This window comes from Psammomys obesus, unplaced genomic scaffold (genome assembly GCF_907164565.1).
Source record: "Psammomys obesus unplaced genomic scaffold, mPsaObe1.curated_primary_1811, whole genome shotgun sequence".
Lineage (NCBI taxonomy): Eukaryota > Metazoa > Chordata > Mammalia > Rodentia > Muridae > Psammomys > Psammomys obesus.
In genome coordinates, this window is record NW_026596057.1 from 9,861,886 (window position 1) to 9,878,212 (window position 16,327).

The following is a 16,327-nucleotide window of genomic DNA, read 5'->3' on the forward strand; positions in this document are numbered from 1 at the left end:
TCAATAAGAATGCCCCCCATAGGCTCAAAGATTTGAATGCTTGGTCACCGAGGAGTGGCCTCTATTAGGAGGTGTGGCCTTGTTGGAAGAAGTATGTCACTGGGGATAGGCTTTGAGGTTTAAAAAGCCCAAGCCAGGCCCAGTGGCTCACTCTTCCTACTGGCTGTGGATCTGTATGCTGAACTTTCAGCTCTTTCTCCAGAACAAAGTCTTACCTGCATGCTGCAATGTTCCCTGCCCTGGTGACAATGAACTAAAGCTCCCAATTAAATGCTTTCCTTTATAAGACTTGCATGGTTATGGTGTCGCTTCATAGCAATAGAACACTGATTTTGACATTTAGCCAAGGCTGGGGTCCTCAAACTTGCAGCAGTCCTGTTTCAGGGCTGACACTAGATGTGAATCACCATGTATAAAGAGTTTTGCTTCTCTAGGGTATGCATAGGGACTTCTGGAGACAGTTAAAGAAGCCGAATTAGATTTGTTTTGTTGACTCTCTTAAGATGCAAGTATTTAAAATGTTTGTTAAAAGAAAATGAGGTTGGGGCCAGAGATGGATTAATGGTTACATTACTGCTCTTGCAGAGGACCCTGATTGGGTTGCCCTCACCCAGATGGTGGCTCCCACCCATCTGTAACTTTAGTTCAAGGGCTTCAGAAGGTACTGCATTCACAGAACACATACATAAGTGCAGGTGGGTCATGCACACAGCAATAAAAATAAATCTTAAAAAAGAAAAGAGGTAGAAGAGAATGAAAATAATCGCTAGTCTTGTTTTGGAGAAACTAAAGGTTTTTTATCTTCCTAGGTAGGTGAAATAAATAACCAAAGGCACAGAAACTGGACCAGTGGTTAAGAGAATGGTAAAAATGATGGTCATAAATCTATAACTACAAGCCACTACAAAAAAAAAAAACATGCCAAAGGACTGTGGTATTGATGTATCAATAATTAAGGAGTTGGGGTACTAAAAAAAAAAAAAAGAACTGGCTAGGCATGGTGGCACATGCCTTTAATCCCAGCACTCTGGAGGCAGAGGCAGGTGGATCTCTGTGAGTTCAAAAACAGCCTGGTCTACAAAGTGAGTCCAGGACAGCTGGGCCTCTGTTACAGCCAGTCTCAAAAAAAGAAAAAGAAAGAAGAGAGAACACAATGAAGTCCAGAAAATGAGCTTTTAGAAAGTTAGAACTTAGAAATGGGCAGTTCTGAAACATGAGGTCTAAGGTATAGTTATGGATATCTGAATAAAAACCAGAACTATTTATGGCATATATCCAGATACAGGTTTATAGGAAATGTGATGTTTTTATGTATTTTTAGTTTCTAAGCACTGTTATTACAGTCCCTGTTTAGACATTGAGAGAACTTTGAGAATTTAAAACCTAAAAGCTAGTAAGACCTTGAAACTGGATTTGAAACAAAGAATGTAAAAACATTTTTTATTTTTTATTTTTATTTTTTTACTTCTAGGATTTGATTCCCAAACTTCCTGAAAACGAACACTTTCAGTTTTCGTTTTTTTCCTGTTACTGTGAGAATATATTTAAAAAGGAGAAAGGGGTTTGTTTATTTGGCTCACAATTCCAGGTTACAGTCCAGGTCTCAGAGAAGGTGGCTTTTTTATATGGGGCAGAGATGAGCAAAATATTTACAGGTAAGAAAACTGCTATAACAGGGAAAGAATAATAAACTGTAAGAGGAAAAAAATATAAAGAACAGCAGAGCCAGAATGTGAGGACAATGTGAGATTGGCATGGGTGAAATGGCTTAGATAGCTGATTGTGTAGTTTTTGATAAGTGAACTTGGTTCCCCTATGATCCTTTGTTATTCAATCAAGCACTAGGTGTTGCTGTAAAGTCATAATTAAAGCCCTAAACAGTTCCCTTTGTCTAGGAGAGCTTGACTAATTAAGGTAGGCATTGCTTTGTCAGTTGTAATGTCTTAAAAACAGGCTGATACTTCCAAAAGAAGAGTTCCAACCCGCTCAGGTTCTTTTTTGGGGGGTGTGAAGGAGTGGTACAAGACAGGGTGTCTCTTTGTAGCCCTGGCTGTCCTGGAACTCCATCTGTAGACCAGGCTGTCCTCAAACTCAAGAGATCTACCTGCCTCTGCCTCCCAATGCTGGGACTAAAAGTATGCACCACCCTGTCCAGCTCATACTTCCTGGCTTGTGGATAAAACATAGGGTGCAGTCTCCCATTCCACGCTCCCTGTCCTACAGGCTTTGGGTTTGCTTAGCCAATTTCTAGTATGTACATCAGTATTCATTTTTTCATTCTCTCCCAGGATTCCACTTTTTTTTGACTGATACAGTCTAGAGGGGTTTCCCTAGTGTCACTTTGAAGACACCTAAATAAAATCTATGTGATGACCTGAAGAGTGAACATTCCAGGCAGTAGAAAAAGCAGAGTACAGACCTGTGAGGCAAAAAACTAAACAATATGCTCCTCAATCAGCAGAAATGCCATTGTTTAAACCAGGGAGAAGGTAGAGGTGAGAGCAGGTAACAGCAGAGTATGAGAAGTGTTTTGAGTTGCCACACAGTTTTAAGAAGTACTCAGCAGGACTTGCCACAGAACATGATCTAAGGCCTACGACTGAAGATTCAGTAGGACTCTTGGGCCTCAGCAAGTAAGATGACCAGGTGATGTTTCCATATAGCAATGGAGTATTTGTTCCTATTCATTTCTAATTATTGTTGGACATTTTAAAAATTGAAATATGATATATATCTAACTAAAATATACACTGACTTATAGGATCTTGCTCCTTTGTTCAGGCTGACCTAAAACTACTGAACTGAGTTTAAATGATCATCACACACTTCCGCCAGCCCACTAGTAACATGACAGGGCAACACAATACATACGTTCCACCATCTTGTATTCTTGCTAAGGCCATTTTAGGTTTAACTAGAATTTAATCTCCTTGATGGAAAATCCCATGGGAAATTACCCAACTCTATTCTTGAAACGCACTGTGTCAAGATGCCCCAGCTAATTTAGCTTCTGGTAAACTGCCTACTTGTGCTAACTTCCTCTTCCAGCTAACTATTTACCGTTTGCTTGTGCAACACCTCCCTCTGCAACTGCTGAGATACTAGGATGTGTTTTTTGTCTTTTAAAAGTCGTTATCCTAAACACTCGGGCTACACTAGGGTCCCACATACCTGAGTGTAGTACCAGCTACTGAAATTAGACTTTCATTTGGCTATAAACTGTGCCAGAGTGCTCCTCTCTGGTGGGTTCCCCATAACTTGTCACCTTGAAAAATTCCCTCCTCGGCCTTAATGTAATATACATTAATGTAAATTGTAGTACTGCAGCATTTTCCTTCTGACTTACTGACTCTAATTGCTTCCTAAGCATCTAGAAAGCCCACAGCACACTGTCTGACCTTCTAATAGGTACTGTTTTGACTGTTATAGACGTCTTTATACTGTCAGAAATTTAAATAATTTGAAAACGGGTTGCAAAGGGTATATACTAAACTGGCATGCCACAACCGGAAGTTCTATGAATTTCGCCGATTCTTAAGTGGGATCACTTAATCCTAACACTGCTGAAAACTACAAAATAACTGAACCGTTCCTAAAGAGGAAAGGAACTTGAAAATGTGGTATCGAGATCTGGCTCCTAATGGAAAGACAAAATCAACATTTCGGGCTGAAGACGTGCCCCTTCCCACCATGCCGCCTAGAAGCCTGTCACGTGGTCAGGGCACCCTTCCTCAAATTCCACGACGTGGGGCCACATCCAAGATGTTAGGCGCGGGACGTCTCCAGAATCTCAATACCCACTTAAAAACCAGTGTTGTCTTCAGGAACCTTCCTTAACAAATGCGATCTTTTTGGCCTTAACTGTGTTTCTTTGGGGGCGTTCCTTTGTTATCTCCCAATCCCTCCCAATAGCTGACGACAAGATGGCGGCCTGGCTAGCCTAGCGTCCCAGCGGCGGAAGCTGCCCTTCTCTAACCACGTCCCATCGGGTCCCCAGACCGCTGCGCGTTAGTTCCTGTGCTGGGGCAGGCCGATGCTCCGAGCTGCGACTGCGCAGGGAGACTACGCCGTACCGTAGTGACGTCTCAGCTGTGGGGCGGAAAGAAGAGGCAGGACGCTTCTTGAGCTTTTAATCTCTCTCGAGAGTTGAGCGTTGCTAGGCAACCCGACCGGGGGCGGGACTAGGCTTGGCGGGGCGGAGCTGGGCGGGGCCTCCTCGCCGGCGGCGGAGCCTCGCGAAGGTTCCAGAGGCGTCTGGTGCGGAGGGCGGGCTTTCGACTCGCGCCGAGTTCGTGTCGCCCGCTGCCGGCGCTGCGACGTTCGCGGGTGGCGTGTTCGGTTTCTCCTGTCTTCTCCGGTGCACCGCTGCAGCTCCGGCCTTGGGCCTGACCCGCCACACCATGGCTTCCACTCTGGAGGAGGTAAGGCTGGCCCCGGCCCACCGGCCCGCGGCGCCCAGCGGCCGCGCCTTTTCCCGGGTACCGGCCTCCGCGCCGCCACCTGCCTGGGCCCTGCGCCGCCCGGCCGCGGTTGGGGGGTCGGAGGTGTGTCAGGAGCCCAGCCTTTGGCGCGGCTCGTGGGTGGTTGTCCCCTCTCGTTTGCCCTCACGGCACCCGGTTGCCGGCCAGGGAGCAGGAACCTTGGTTAAATTAAAGCTCATTGCAAAAGCTGTTAGCACCGGGCCTGGGGCAACTGGGAGAAATCCCTATGCCCCAACCAGCCATGCTGCTTTGGGCACCGCATTCATTCCTTAGGGTTGTAATACATCCTCCGGGCTATTTCTGAACGCCTTGGACAGCTTACGGTTTTAGTTTCAGCAGCGCCAGGGGCCGGCCTGCAGGCCCTACACATGCCAGGCAAGCGACCGCTCTACCATTGCGTTACATACCCAATCTTTAGGGATAAAAGCATTTTTTAAAAATAACTGTAAATTTAGTTGTAGGTAATGGTAGGAAATTGCGTGGCGTCTGTTTTTAGATCTGTAAGCAATGAACGTGGATGACTTTACTTTTTTTAAGATTTATTTTATATATTTGAGCACTTTATTTGAATGTATGCCTGCTCAAGAGAGCATCAGATCCCATTATAGGTGGTTGTCAGCCCACCAGGTGCTTGCTGGGAATTGAACTCAGGACCTCTGGAAGAGCAGACAATGCTCTTAACTGCTGAGCCATCTCTCCAGCCCGACTTGACTCTTTTGGATCATCAAGTTTTGTTATTCACCTACAAAACAGAAATGATAATTGATCGCTCGTTTTCTGGCCCGTGTAGGTTTTATGTGGTTGACATATTGTGTTCACAGAAGCATTGGTTATCTATTAAGATTTGCTTTTCGGGAAATTTCTCCTCACTTTGAAAAGCTTTAAACGCAGAAAATCTAGGAAGTTATTTTAAAGTATTAATCTGGGTATCTTGCCACAAGTAAGTAGCCTCCAGCATCATGTGCTCACATGGAGAGTCTGGGGTGGCTTAGCAGTTGTGTGTACTGGTCGTTAGTTCAGTATTGGTCCTCTCCAAAGGAAGGAACTTTGTTAACTTGAGGTTTGGAGATATAGGGGCACATGTTTCCTTTGAGATAAAACTCACCTTATACAATCATATTAAGGTGCACAATTCAGTTTTCCTGTTGTTCAGCTATCACTGTTACCTAGTTGCAGGATATTTTCGTCTCAAGTAGAAACCCAGTAGGTGCTTCATCTAGCTGGATTGGTGCCTTACATTTTTCTAGTTCATCCGTGACATATCAGTGTACCATAACTTTTTATAGTTGAATAATGTCCCATTGTACAGATAAAATGCATACTCATTTGTTGGCACATGCTTATTTCTCCATATGGACGGTTGTGTTTCCCTGTAAACAAGTTTTGGTTTGTGGGCATGTTTTTATAGTCCATGTGCCAGATAATAAGGGAAGTCTTCAGATAAAAGGCACTATTTCTCCACATACTCAGTAATAGTTGTTATTTCTGTGGGTGTGGTTTTGTTGTTCGTATCATCCCATCCAAGTAAGTGTGTAGTACCACCTTATGGATTTGTTGTGCATTTTCCTAGATGTGCTACATCCATTTGTGTGTGTACCTGGTGTCCAGTTCCATGTCTTTTCAGGAAAAAGTTGGGTCCTTCATTTTGAGCAGTTTGGTGTAGGGGGCTAGGTCTCACTAAGTAGCCGTGGTCTGGACTAGAGCTCCACCTGCCTCTACCTCCAGAGAAGTAGAACCAAAGGCACGGGCCACCAGGCCAAGCACACTGGTTTTTAAAGCACCTCTTGAATAACTAGAAAACAGATTCAGAGGGAGATGCAAGTTTACATACAGAAAACAAATGCACGCCTAGAAGGCAAGAAAAATTACAAGATGAAGCAGATAGGAAGCTGCGCCATCTTTCATTTCAGGGCTGCAAATTCAAAAACTGAGCAGTGCTTCTTGTGTAAGTTGCTTCACTTGACACCTTACTAAAATACTTCAGCGCTAAAACTGGCCATAAAGAGGGCCTGGGGATTCTCCCATGAATCAGCTAGGATTCCCATTTCAGTCAAAAGCAAAACCTCTTAGATTTGTTATATTTCCTTTCTTCTGTATCTGTTATAGTTCCTTTCTCCTTTTTGTCCATTAAGTCTGTATTCTGGGAATAAGTACTTGCTTTACGTTTTAATATTCTTATTATGTTGATATTAGAATCCATGTGAATTTGAAACCACTGAAACACTTTGAATGAAATACCATGTTTCTATGTTCAAAAGATAAGTGTGCAGTTTTGGACCAATTTTTCTTGAGATTGTGTACAAGCACTTCACTGTTGTGGTTTGTATAAACCGTTAGTAAATACAAAAAAAAAAAAAAGACCATAAAGGTCACAGAGTAATGAGCTATTGTAAAATGAAAGCTGCCTAACTCCTTTTTATTACTTAATATCCGTTTAAAAGATTTAAAAATTTCTTTTAATAAATCGCATCATTTCCCCCTTCCTTCAAAGCCCTCCTATTGGCATTCTCTTGCTCTCCTCTTGCTTTTTCTTTCTCTTTCATTAATTGATACACACCTGCTGAAGTCTATGTGATGTTTTTTTGTAGGTAAGTTTTCACATCTGACCTTTTTCTGGCTAACCAATTGGTGTACTCTTTCTTGGGGAGACTTTCTCATGCTCTCACCCTTTCTTATTTGTCTGTAGTCCTTTCTGTTTTCCTTGTCCACCTTAGCATGTCTATTATTGTCCTTGTTCAGCTTGTGTTCAGGCAGTCATGCTGGTATTTGGGTGAGATTTTTTTTGGGTGGATGGAGCTTCTGCTCTTACTAGGGGTCATCTCTCACAATAGGCTCCCTGAACCTGTGTCTCTTAGACTCTCAACCATTCCCGTTTCCACAGATACCTGCGCCTTACATACCTTATGTGAGGGAGTTATGTTGCAGATATATCCATCGGGACTGGTCTCCACAACTCTGCATTTTGATTGTGGTTTTCTGTAATGTCAGTTGTAAATGGAGCATTTAAGGATTTTTAGCATTAAGCCTTTTATTGAGTATGAAGTTATAAAGTAAGGTGACTGTATTTATGGTTATGTTACCAAGGCAGAAGGTAAGAGGACCAGTGGGAGAAATATTTAAGCCCATTGAGTTTTGTTATGCCTATAGATAGCACTTGTACGCAAGAGACATGGAGGCCAGATGAGAACATCCGATACCTTGGAGGTAGAAAGAATCACAAAGATTTGTAGTTGTACCTGGTGTGGGTGCTTTAGTAGAACAGCATGGGTTTTAACGACTGAGTCATCTCTCCAGCCCCAGCCCATTGATTTTCTAGCTTTGTCTTTAATGAAGTTCCACATTGTTTGCAGAAAACAGAGGGATTACCTGATATATTGGCAAGACAAGAAAACAACAGATGTGTAAAGACCAGTTTCCAAGAGTGTGTTCATATGGGATTAGATATCCAGGTTTCCTTTCTGTGGTTTCAGATTCTACAGATCGACCCAACTGCAGAACAGACTTTTTCTTAGAAGCAGAATATTTTTACCATTTATTTACCATGGCACATGTGGAGATCAGGTATTTATTCCAGATATCGATAATCCTCTCACCTGGATCCTGGGAATTGAACTCAGGCCATTAGGCTTGGCAGCAAGCACCTTTAGCCACTGACCCATCTTGCTGACTGACTATTGAAAATTCAGACTCTGAGATAGGAGAATCAGTGAGAACTGAAAGTGTAGCCTTGTTACCCCCGTAAGGAAGCCTCAGTGCTTCCCAGTCAGATGGATTCTCATCTCTTTTACTATAATATTTAAACGTTTCTAGTATTTGATGATACAAGGACATCTGAACAGTTTTTTTCTTTTTTTGTACTTTTACGTCTCCCAAGATTCCTTTTAATTGTTCTAGAAGAAAGGCAGGTAGCAGCCTACCACACTGGAAAATATAGACTTAATTACTTTTGATTTAAGATTGTTTTCCTTTAACAAAAAGGAAGTGTGAGTTATTTACAGTTCAGTGAGCAAGAAAAAATGATTAAGTTTGCAACTCTTAAATTAAAACTTAACTTTTTAGCTCTTATTTCAGTAAGTTGAATTGGTAGCAGGCCTTCTTTATTCTGACTTACCTCTCTGCTTTGACACAGTTGCAGAAAGACCTAGAAGAGGTCAAAGTATTGTTGGAAAAGTCCAGTAGGAAAAGAGTACGAGATACTCTCACAAGTGAAAAGTCTAAGATTGAGATGGAAATAAAGAACAAGATGCAGCAGAAGTCACAGAAGAAACAAGAACGTGACAGTGAAAAGCCAGCTGCTGTGGTTGCTCCTCTTACAACAGGGTACACTGTGAAAATCAGTAATTATGGTATGGCCCGTTCCACTATATCTAGTGTTCTGCCAAGCAGAAATAACCACTCTGTAACATATTCATGTTATATACTTTTTTTTTAAGTTTGTGTTTTTTTCTTTTTAATGTTAACATTTAGTGTGGGGTAGATACTATTTTAGTGTGTTACAATATATACCAAAAATTGCATTAGATACTACACTGGGAGGCCAAATTAACAGATTTATGATGAAGAATTACGATCTTTTGTCTGTCTGTCTAGGCTTTGCTTTATTGTATGTGAGACAGTTGGCTTGTAGCCCAATCTGGCTTTGAACTCTGAGACCCTCCTGCCTTGTGTGTCCCAGGCTCACTGTTTTACTTTGAGGCCATGCATCTTGGTATATTGTCCAGGCTGTTTTTTGAAGTCAATTTGGGCTCAAAAGGTCCTCTCACTTACGCCTCCCAGGTGACCGGGAGCCTAATTGTGTTTCACCATGCTGTGCTTAGGAACTGGAATCTTAAACTTACATTCTACTTTATCTTGAAAGGGCTGATTTTGTTTGGTTTTAAAGACTGCTTAGAGAAGTAGAAATGGTTATAGAATTAGGCAGTATTGAATGTTTAGCTATTCAGCTTAATGGAAAATTATTAATTTCCCAGAGACAGGGTCTGAATATGTAGCCCAGGCTGGCCTTGAACTCACTGTGTAACTGATGATGACTTTGAGATCCAGATTCCCCTGATTCCATCTCAAGTGCTGGGAGTTATTAAGTGTGCGCCACCATGGCAAGATCTGTCAAGTTTTAGATACAGGGTAAAATTATTTTACAAATAAGCTAATCTTCATGTATTTGCTGGGCATACTGACACATGCCTACAATTTTAGCTGGTTGGGAGGCTATGGTAGAAAGATTGCAAGTTTTGAGGCTAGCTTTGGCAGTTTAAGCCCTTTCTTAAAATAGAAAAGAAAAATTAGTGCTGAAATGAAACTTTGTGGTAGAGGGGTTCTGGTATTTACAAGGCTAAAGGTTCAGACCCTAATAGAGAAGATAATTTTTTTTGAAAAAAACATTTAACAATTGTAGTTTTAGTTTAACAAATAACATCACAGGCCTTGCATTTGGAAACTGAATTTGAGTTTACATTCTCCCACTTACTGGATGCCTAGTTTCAGCAATAGTACTGTTTTTAGAAATACTATTTGAGACTTTAGCCTCTCCATCTTGAGGATTTTTTTAATAATTCCTTTTTATTTTTTTATGTGCACTGGTATTTTGCTTGTGTGTGTATGTGAGAGAGTTGGGGGGACTGTCACATCCCTTGGAATTGGAGTTACAGACAGTTGGGAGCTGCCATGTGGGTGCTGGAAATCAAACCAGGGTCTTCTGGAAGAGCAGCCAGTACTCTTAGGCTATGGGCTATCACTCCAGCCCCCTATCTTGAGAATTTTCTAACCTTTAATTTTTTTCTATGTCTCTGTTACTGAATCCTTTTCTAAACTTTATTTGCGTGTATGTTTGTGCACCACCTGCATGCCTCTGAGTCCACAAGAAAGTGCCTGATATCCTAGGACTAGAGGTACAGGTGCTTATTAGCTGCCATGGTAGTGCTGGACTTTGAACTCTGATTCTCTGAGAGAACAGTGCTCTTAACTGCTGGGCCGTGTTTTAACTCCTGTAACTGGGTTTTATGAGAAGCCATATATTCTTGCTTTTCTGTAGACAGTTTCAAACACTCCTGTTCCATCTTCTTTTTGGTTTTGCTAGGATGGGACCAGTCTGATAAGTTTGTGAAAATCTACATTACCTTAACTGGAGTTCATCAGGTTCCCACTGAGAATGTGCAGGTACACTTCACAGAGAGGTGAGTTCTTGTTACTGGAAGTACAGCGATCCTTGCCTTATCGTGGGACTCTTGTCTTCTGTATAGCTTCCAGAATTCTGCTTAAATTTGAAGTTAACCAAAGCTACACATTAATCCAGTTATTTTCAACCTGTGGGTTGTGACACCGCTGGGATTGAATGATCCTTTCACAGGGGTTATATATCAGCTATCCTGAATATCATGTTTACATTATAATTTATAACAGTAGCAAAATTACAGTTATGAAGCAGCAAAAAAAATAATTTTATGATCAGGGGTCACTACAACATGAGGAACTATATTAAAGGTTTATAGCCATTAGGAAGGTTGAGAACCACTGCACTAAAATAAAGCAGGTTATTTACTGTTTCAAGAACTATAGAGTGTCTGACATAAAACCAGAAATACAATGCACTCTCTGTTGTGTTGTAGGTCATTTGATCTTTTGGTAAAAAATCTCAATGGCAAGAATTACTCCATGATTGTGAACAATCTTTTGAAACCCATCTCTGTGGAAAACAGTTCAAAAAAAGTGAGTATTTTTTTATTATTATTATAAGAGCCTTATTAAATTCTTTAGGCTGGAGATGAACTAAAAATTAACTGCTGTATCAGGTACCTGTAAAGTGTAGTCTTCTGCCTGGTCTGTAAGTAGTTTGTTTTTGGAGTAGCTGTTCTTAAGTACTTTTGGTATATACTTCTGCATGACAGTGGCAGAGTAGATCACTTAGCCCATGAAATATATTTACTAAATAAATATATTTAATAAATAGTTTACATTTCGTCCTTTGAAGAAAGTTTGCCAATTCATTGTAGGGTATTATTATTCTAAAAAACTAACGTCACCTTAATACCCAGTAGTTGTGGCCACTGGTGTTTCTTTGCCTCACTTTGTCCATTTGTACAGCAGTAATTAGAATGGTATACTGATAGATAGGAAATACTAACATTAATAAAACATATTAGGTGCACTATATGTAAATTTGTGAGGATCTCTTTGAGTACTTAGCTTTATTGTTGAAGTTGTAAGGATACAAATATTTTCATTTTTAAAAAAACTGATGCTCATATTTTTTACAAATTCATACAATCATTCTTTCCAATTTAAGAAAGTAGTATTTAATATATCAGATGTATAGACATGTCATTTTTCTTGTTAGGTATTGCTTAAAAGTAGTAATAAAAGCAATCTGTTAAGTAATAAAAGCCAGGGTCTCACTTCAGATCCTTCATTTGTTTATCTCAGAGTCAAAGGAGTAATCAAGGCATTTAGGAGTTAGCTTGATCAGTGTTGAGTTGAAAGCTATTTCCCTTCCTTGCTCTCCCTTCAGACACGTGACCCTCTCCTTTTTCTTAAGTCACTGAGATTCAGCCAGTCCTTTCAACAACACACGATTGTTTGCAAACTCTTCCTTTTGCTAAGCCAGCTGTCTGCAGTGCCCTTCTTTCACATCTTAGATGTTATTTGGTACACATTTTATCCCAGAGAGGCTCTTCCAATCAAGTTCTTCCCACACTTCCCATTAACAGTGTCTTTTTAAGTCTCAGTCTGTGTGTGTGTGTGTGTGTGTGTGTGTGTGTGTGTGTGTGTGTGTAAGTACGTACATGAGCGTGCACTTGGATATACATACTGTGGTGATCAGAAGGCAGCCTCAGGTCAGTCCTTGCCTTCCACCTCGTCTGGGACAGTCTCTTGTTGGTTCTCCAGTGTATGTAGCAGGCAAGCCAGCCCATAAGCTTTGGCTTCTCCTTTCTCCATCTCAGTCCTATACTGTTTTTTGGTCACAGTAGTGTATGACCATGTCTAGCTTTTTAATTGGGTTCTGGACATCTCCATGACATGTTGTCCTAGTTAAGTTTTTATTACTGTGATAAAACACCAATACTAAAAGTAACATGTCCATATCATAGTCCATCATGAATGGAATTCAAGGTAGGAACAGAAGTAAAGGCCATAGAATAAGCACACTGGCTCGTTCTCTGGGATTTGCTTGGCCTTCTTTCTTATGTAACCCAAGGTCACCTGTCCCGAGAGCATACTACCCTCAGTGGCTTGGGCCTCCCCTGTCAACTATTAATCAAGAAAATGCCCTATAGACTTGTTCACAAGCAATGTGGTGGAGGCACTTTCTCAGTTGAGGTTCCTCTTCCCAGATATTCTTGCTTGTGTCAAGTTGACAAAAACACAGGCAAAACCAACCAAGACACATGCACAGTGCTCTACCCTCTGAAGCAGCCCAAGGGTCTTGAAATAGGGTATCAGGTAGCCCAGGCAGTACTCCATCCCACTAAGTAGCTAAAGATGACCTTTAACTCTTAATAATCCTACCTCTGTCTTTGAAGTGCTGAGGTTAGAAAACTGTGCCAAAATGCCCTGTTTTATGTGATAGTAGGCATCAGCCCAGGGCTTTACAGAATCAGGCACCAAGTGAGCCATATCCCCATCCTTAGGTTGATCCAATTGATAAAAGGATTGCTAGCACCAGGAATGAGTATCAGTGTACTAGGCACTTGATTGGGTAATTACTGTTCTCTAAATATTCATGCTTATTTCTGTCATAAGCTCCATTGTCTCTTTCTCTTCTAGGTCAAGACTGATACAGTTATTATCCTATGTAGAAAGAAAGCAGAAAACACACGATGGGACTACTTAACTCAGGTGGAAAAAGAATGCAAAGAGAAAGAGTGAGTTTACTTTCCTTTAATTTTTACTATTTTTAGCTGAGGTTATGGTTTCACTTTTATGGATAATAGCTGTAAAGCAAATTGTTTATCTCCTAAGGTCTTGGGCCACCCTCTTGGAGACAGGGGGCCTCTATTAGGTAGTTCTAGTTGTTCTGGAACTTGCCAGACTGGCTTTGAACTCATGGAGATCTACCTGCCTCTGCTTCCTAAGTGCTGGTATTAAAGACGAGCACTACTATGCCTAGCCTGTTACAGCCTATTTGAAGAGAGCAAGGGCCAGTTTAAGATTGTTATTATATAGCTTGTTCTTTAGCATGGTTTTTATTGCTGGGCATAGTGGTGCATCAGTAGATCTCTATGGCTTGTTCTCAAATAATTTGGCTCTAGGAATTCTAGAAGAGCTCAGCTACAAAAGTCAGTTGATTCCTTAGATGTCTCTGAGGTATAGTTGGATTCACATTGGTTTTGTGTAACAGGGATACTCTTTCTAAAAATTATTTATTTTTGAGTCCTATTAGGTAGCATAAAACTTTGTCTCCCAACAAGTGAGATTATATGCATTTACTACCATATCTAGTTTTACTTTTTTTTAAAAATCTTACCAGATGACTGTCATCAGTTATAAGTTTTCTCCTGTAGTTAGTGGTATCCTGCACTCAGTCATTACGCACTTTTTCTTATTTCTCCTGTGGTAGCCAGCATTTGGGAAGTAGTAGGCTAGAGTTAGGCACATTTGACTACTTGGGACTTGATTTAAGCCTGAGTTTAAATAATAAGACCTAGTTCAAAAATAAAAATGTAAAGCTGATTGGCAGTGTTTGGACACTAGAATTGCTTAATTAAAGACTGCATACCACTTAACCTTAGGTAGGCCCAGGTCCATGAATCTCAAGGGTAGTGATTTTTTTTTTCTAATTAGAACTTAATAGTTTCATTATATATCCATACCATAACACATGTTTACAGGGTTTTGTAGGTTTTGAAATGTGAAGAAACAAGCTTTTGAAAATGAACAAGTTAGAAAAGTAATTACTCACATTTGCCTCTTTGCTCTTGAAATCTCACTGCCTCATGATCAGTCCTTGTCAGTTGGTTCTCTCTTCTGTGTACCATGTTCATGTAGATTTGCAGCTTTATCGGGATGAACCTAGGCATACTATTTTTTTGTATGGTCTAGTATCTCTTCTCTCTACTCAGCTTCGTACCACTTACAATCTAAGAGTATTTTTCCATGCTTCAAATTTTCCTTTGTTTTCTTTTTCACAGAAAGCCTTCCTATGACACTGAAGCAGATCCTAGTGAGGGTTTAATGAATGTTCTAAAGAAAATTTATGAAGATGGGGATGATGACATGAAGCGAACCATTAATAAAGCATGGGTGGAATCCAGAGAGAAGCAAGCCAGAGAAGACACAGAATTTTGAGACTTTTAAGTCCTTATGGGAACTGTGATGTTGAATGCTCATGTTTCCAGTAAGGGAATGTTGTTGAACTGCACATAAAATTTGACAGATAACTTTACACAGTCTTCTAAGTAAAGACAGCAAATTCTCCTTTTCTTACTGGAGGATTTGATTTAAATAATATGCTTATTATTTGATTTAAATAATACGCTTATTCATTAGCACCCCAGTCATTTTGTTTAAGAAAAGGTTGTGACATTCTTTCTGAAATGTAAAAAAAAAAAAAACCTTACATAATGAAAATGTTACATATTTTTGTTCTGGCTGGAAGGTAGAAAACAAGTATTTGCCTACTTGTAACTGACATTAGCTCCTAGTAATATAAAAGAAAACCAAAGTTTTTGCATAAAATTCAAATTTGTATACAAACTTGCAAGTTACTATAGAGCTGTTATCCGTTATTACCAGCTTAAGCGATGTGTGTGCCATGTATCACCATGTACTACTAATTGACTTAAGTATATTTATGAATATAAAGTTTAAACAAAATACAAATGATAGAAATAGACAAACATCTCGTGTTGGTAAATACTGCCGTGGATCAGATGGCTTATAAAGAACCATGATGAGAAAAACTTGAAAATCCATCTATTCCTTTGTTCAATAAAGTTGGAGTTTTACTTAAAAGATAGAGGAGTTTGCCATCTGTTTTGAAGTATATGAAAGTTAGGCTTTGTTTCTGCAGTAAGAAAGCTGGAGCGATAGCTGGTAAAGGCTAGGCTCACCACCATAAAGAAAGCAAGTAGATATCCACAAGAAAAAGCTAGCAGATCACCTCACCTCAACTACAAGAATTAAGTAAAAGTTGGAACTTGAAATTAACATACAGAATGGATGGCTAGAAGTATAATGGCTCTAGAACTGTTATTGTAACATGAAATAAACAGAAGGGTGAAACATTGCATATTATAAGATGTAGACTATAGTAAGAGTGGTATCTGGTAGGGAAGATGAATCATTCATGTTATCAATATAACAAAATAGTCACTTTCAACATATACAGAATCAAGGATGTAAACATAAGAGTATGTAAGTACTAGAAGAGATGGAATTCCATTATAACCTAAGAGGGGGGGAAGTCTCGATTAAAAATATAAAATGAAAATACATGGCAAAACACTACACACAACCTAAAACTGATGACATACTGAGAGATTTCTTATAAATAGTTCATAGAAAAAAACACATAGGAGTTAGGGGAGGTGACATTTTCTTCAATGGTGTAGCCGCTAGTAAGTTGCCCATGCTCCAGTAAGTAAGCCTAACAAAAGTAGTTGGCTCACCAAAACAAAAAACAAGGGAAATACAAAAACATGCTTACCCTGTTCTAGAATAACTAAGAAAAGCCATACCACCCTATTTTATGTTGGGAAAACTCCACTGGATCTTACATAAGAATATATTTAATTTCATGTGTAGGTTATGAAAAATAAACGCATACAACAAAAAACCCGAATGTATACAAAGAACACTTATTAACACTAACTACTAACACTAACTACTATTGTGCTACATCACAACTGAAA

General features: G+C 40.0%; 1 protein-coding gene across 1 annotated transcript; it reads left to right on the forward strand.

Moving 5' to 3' along the window:
* The first annotated feature begins 4,033 nt into the window (after positions 1-4,033).
* Positions 4,034-15,432, forward strand: Cacybp (calcyclin binding protein). Its single transcript, XM_055624385.1, has 7 exons — positions 4,034-4,069; positions 4,161-4,421; positions 8,611-8,827; positions 10,558-10,654; positions 11,087-11,186; positions 13,242-13,339; positions 14,606-15,432. Exons 1-7 carry the CDS (start codon positions 4,034-4,036, stop codon positions 14,760-14,762), a joined length of 966 nt encoding a protein of 321 aa, XP_055480360.1. The 3' UTR covers positions 14,763-15,432.
* The last annotated feature ends 895 nt before the right edge of the window (positions 15,433-16,327 follow it).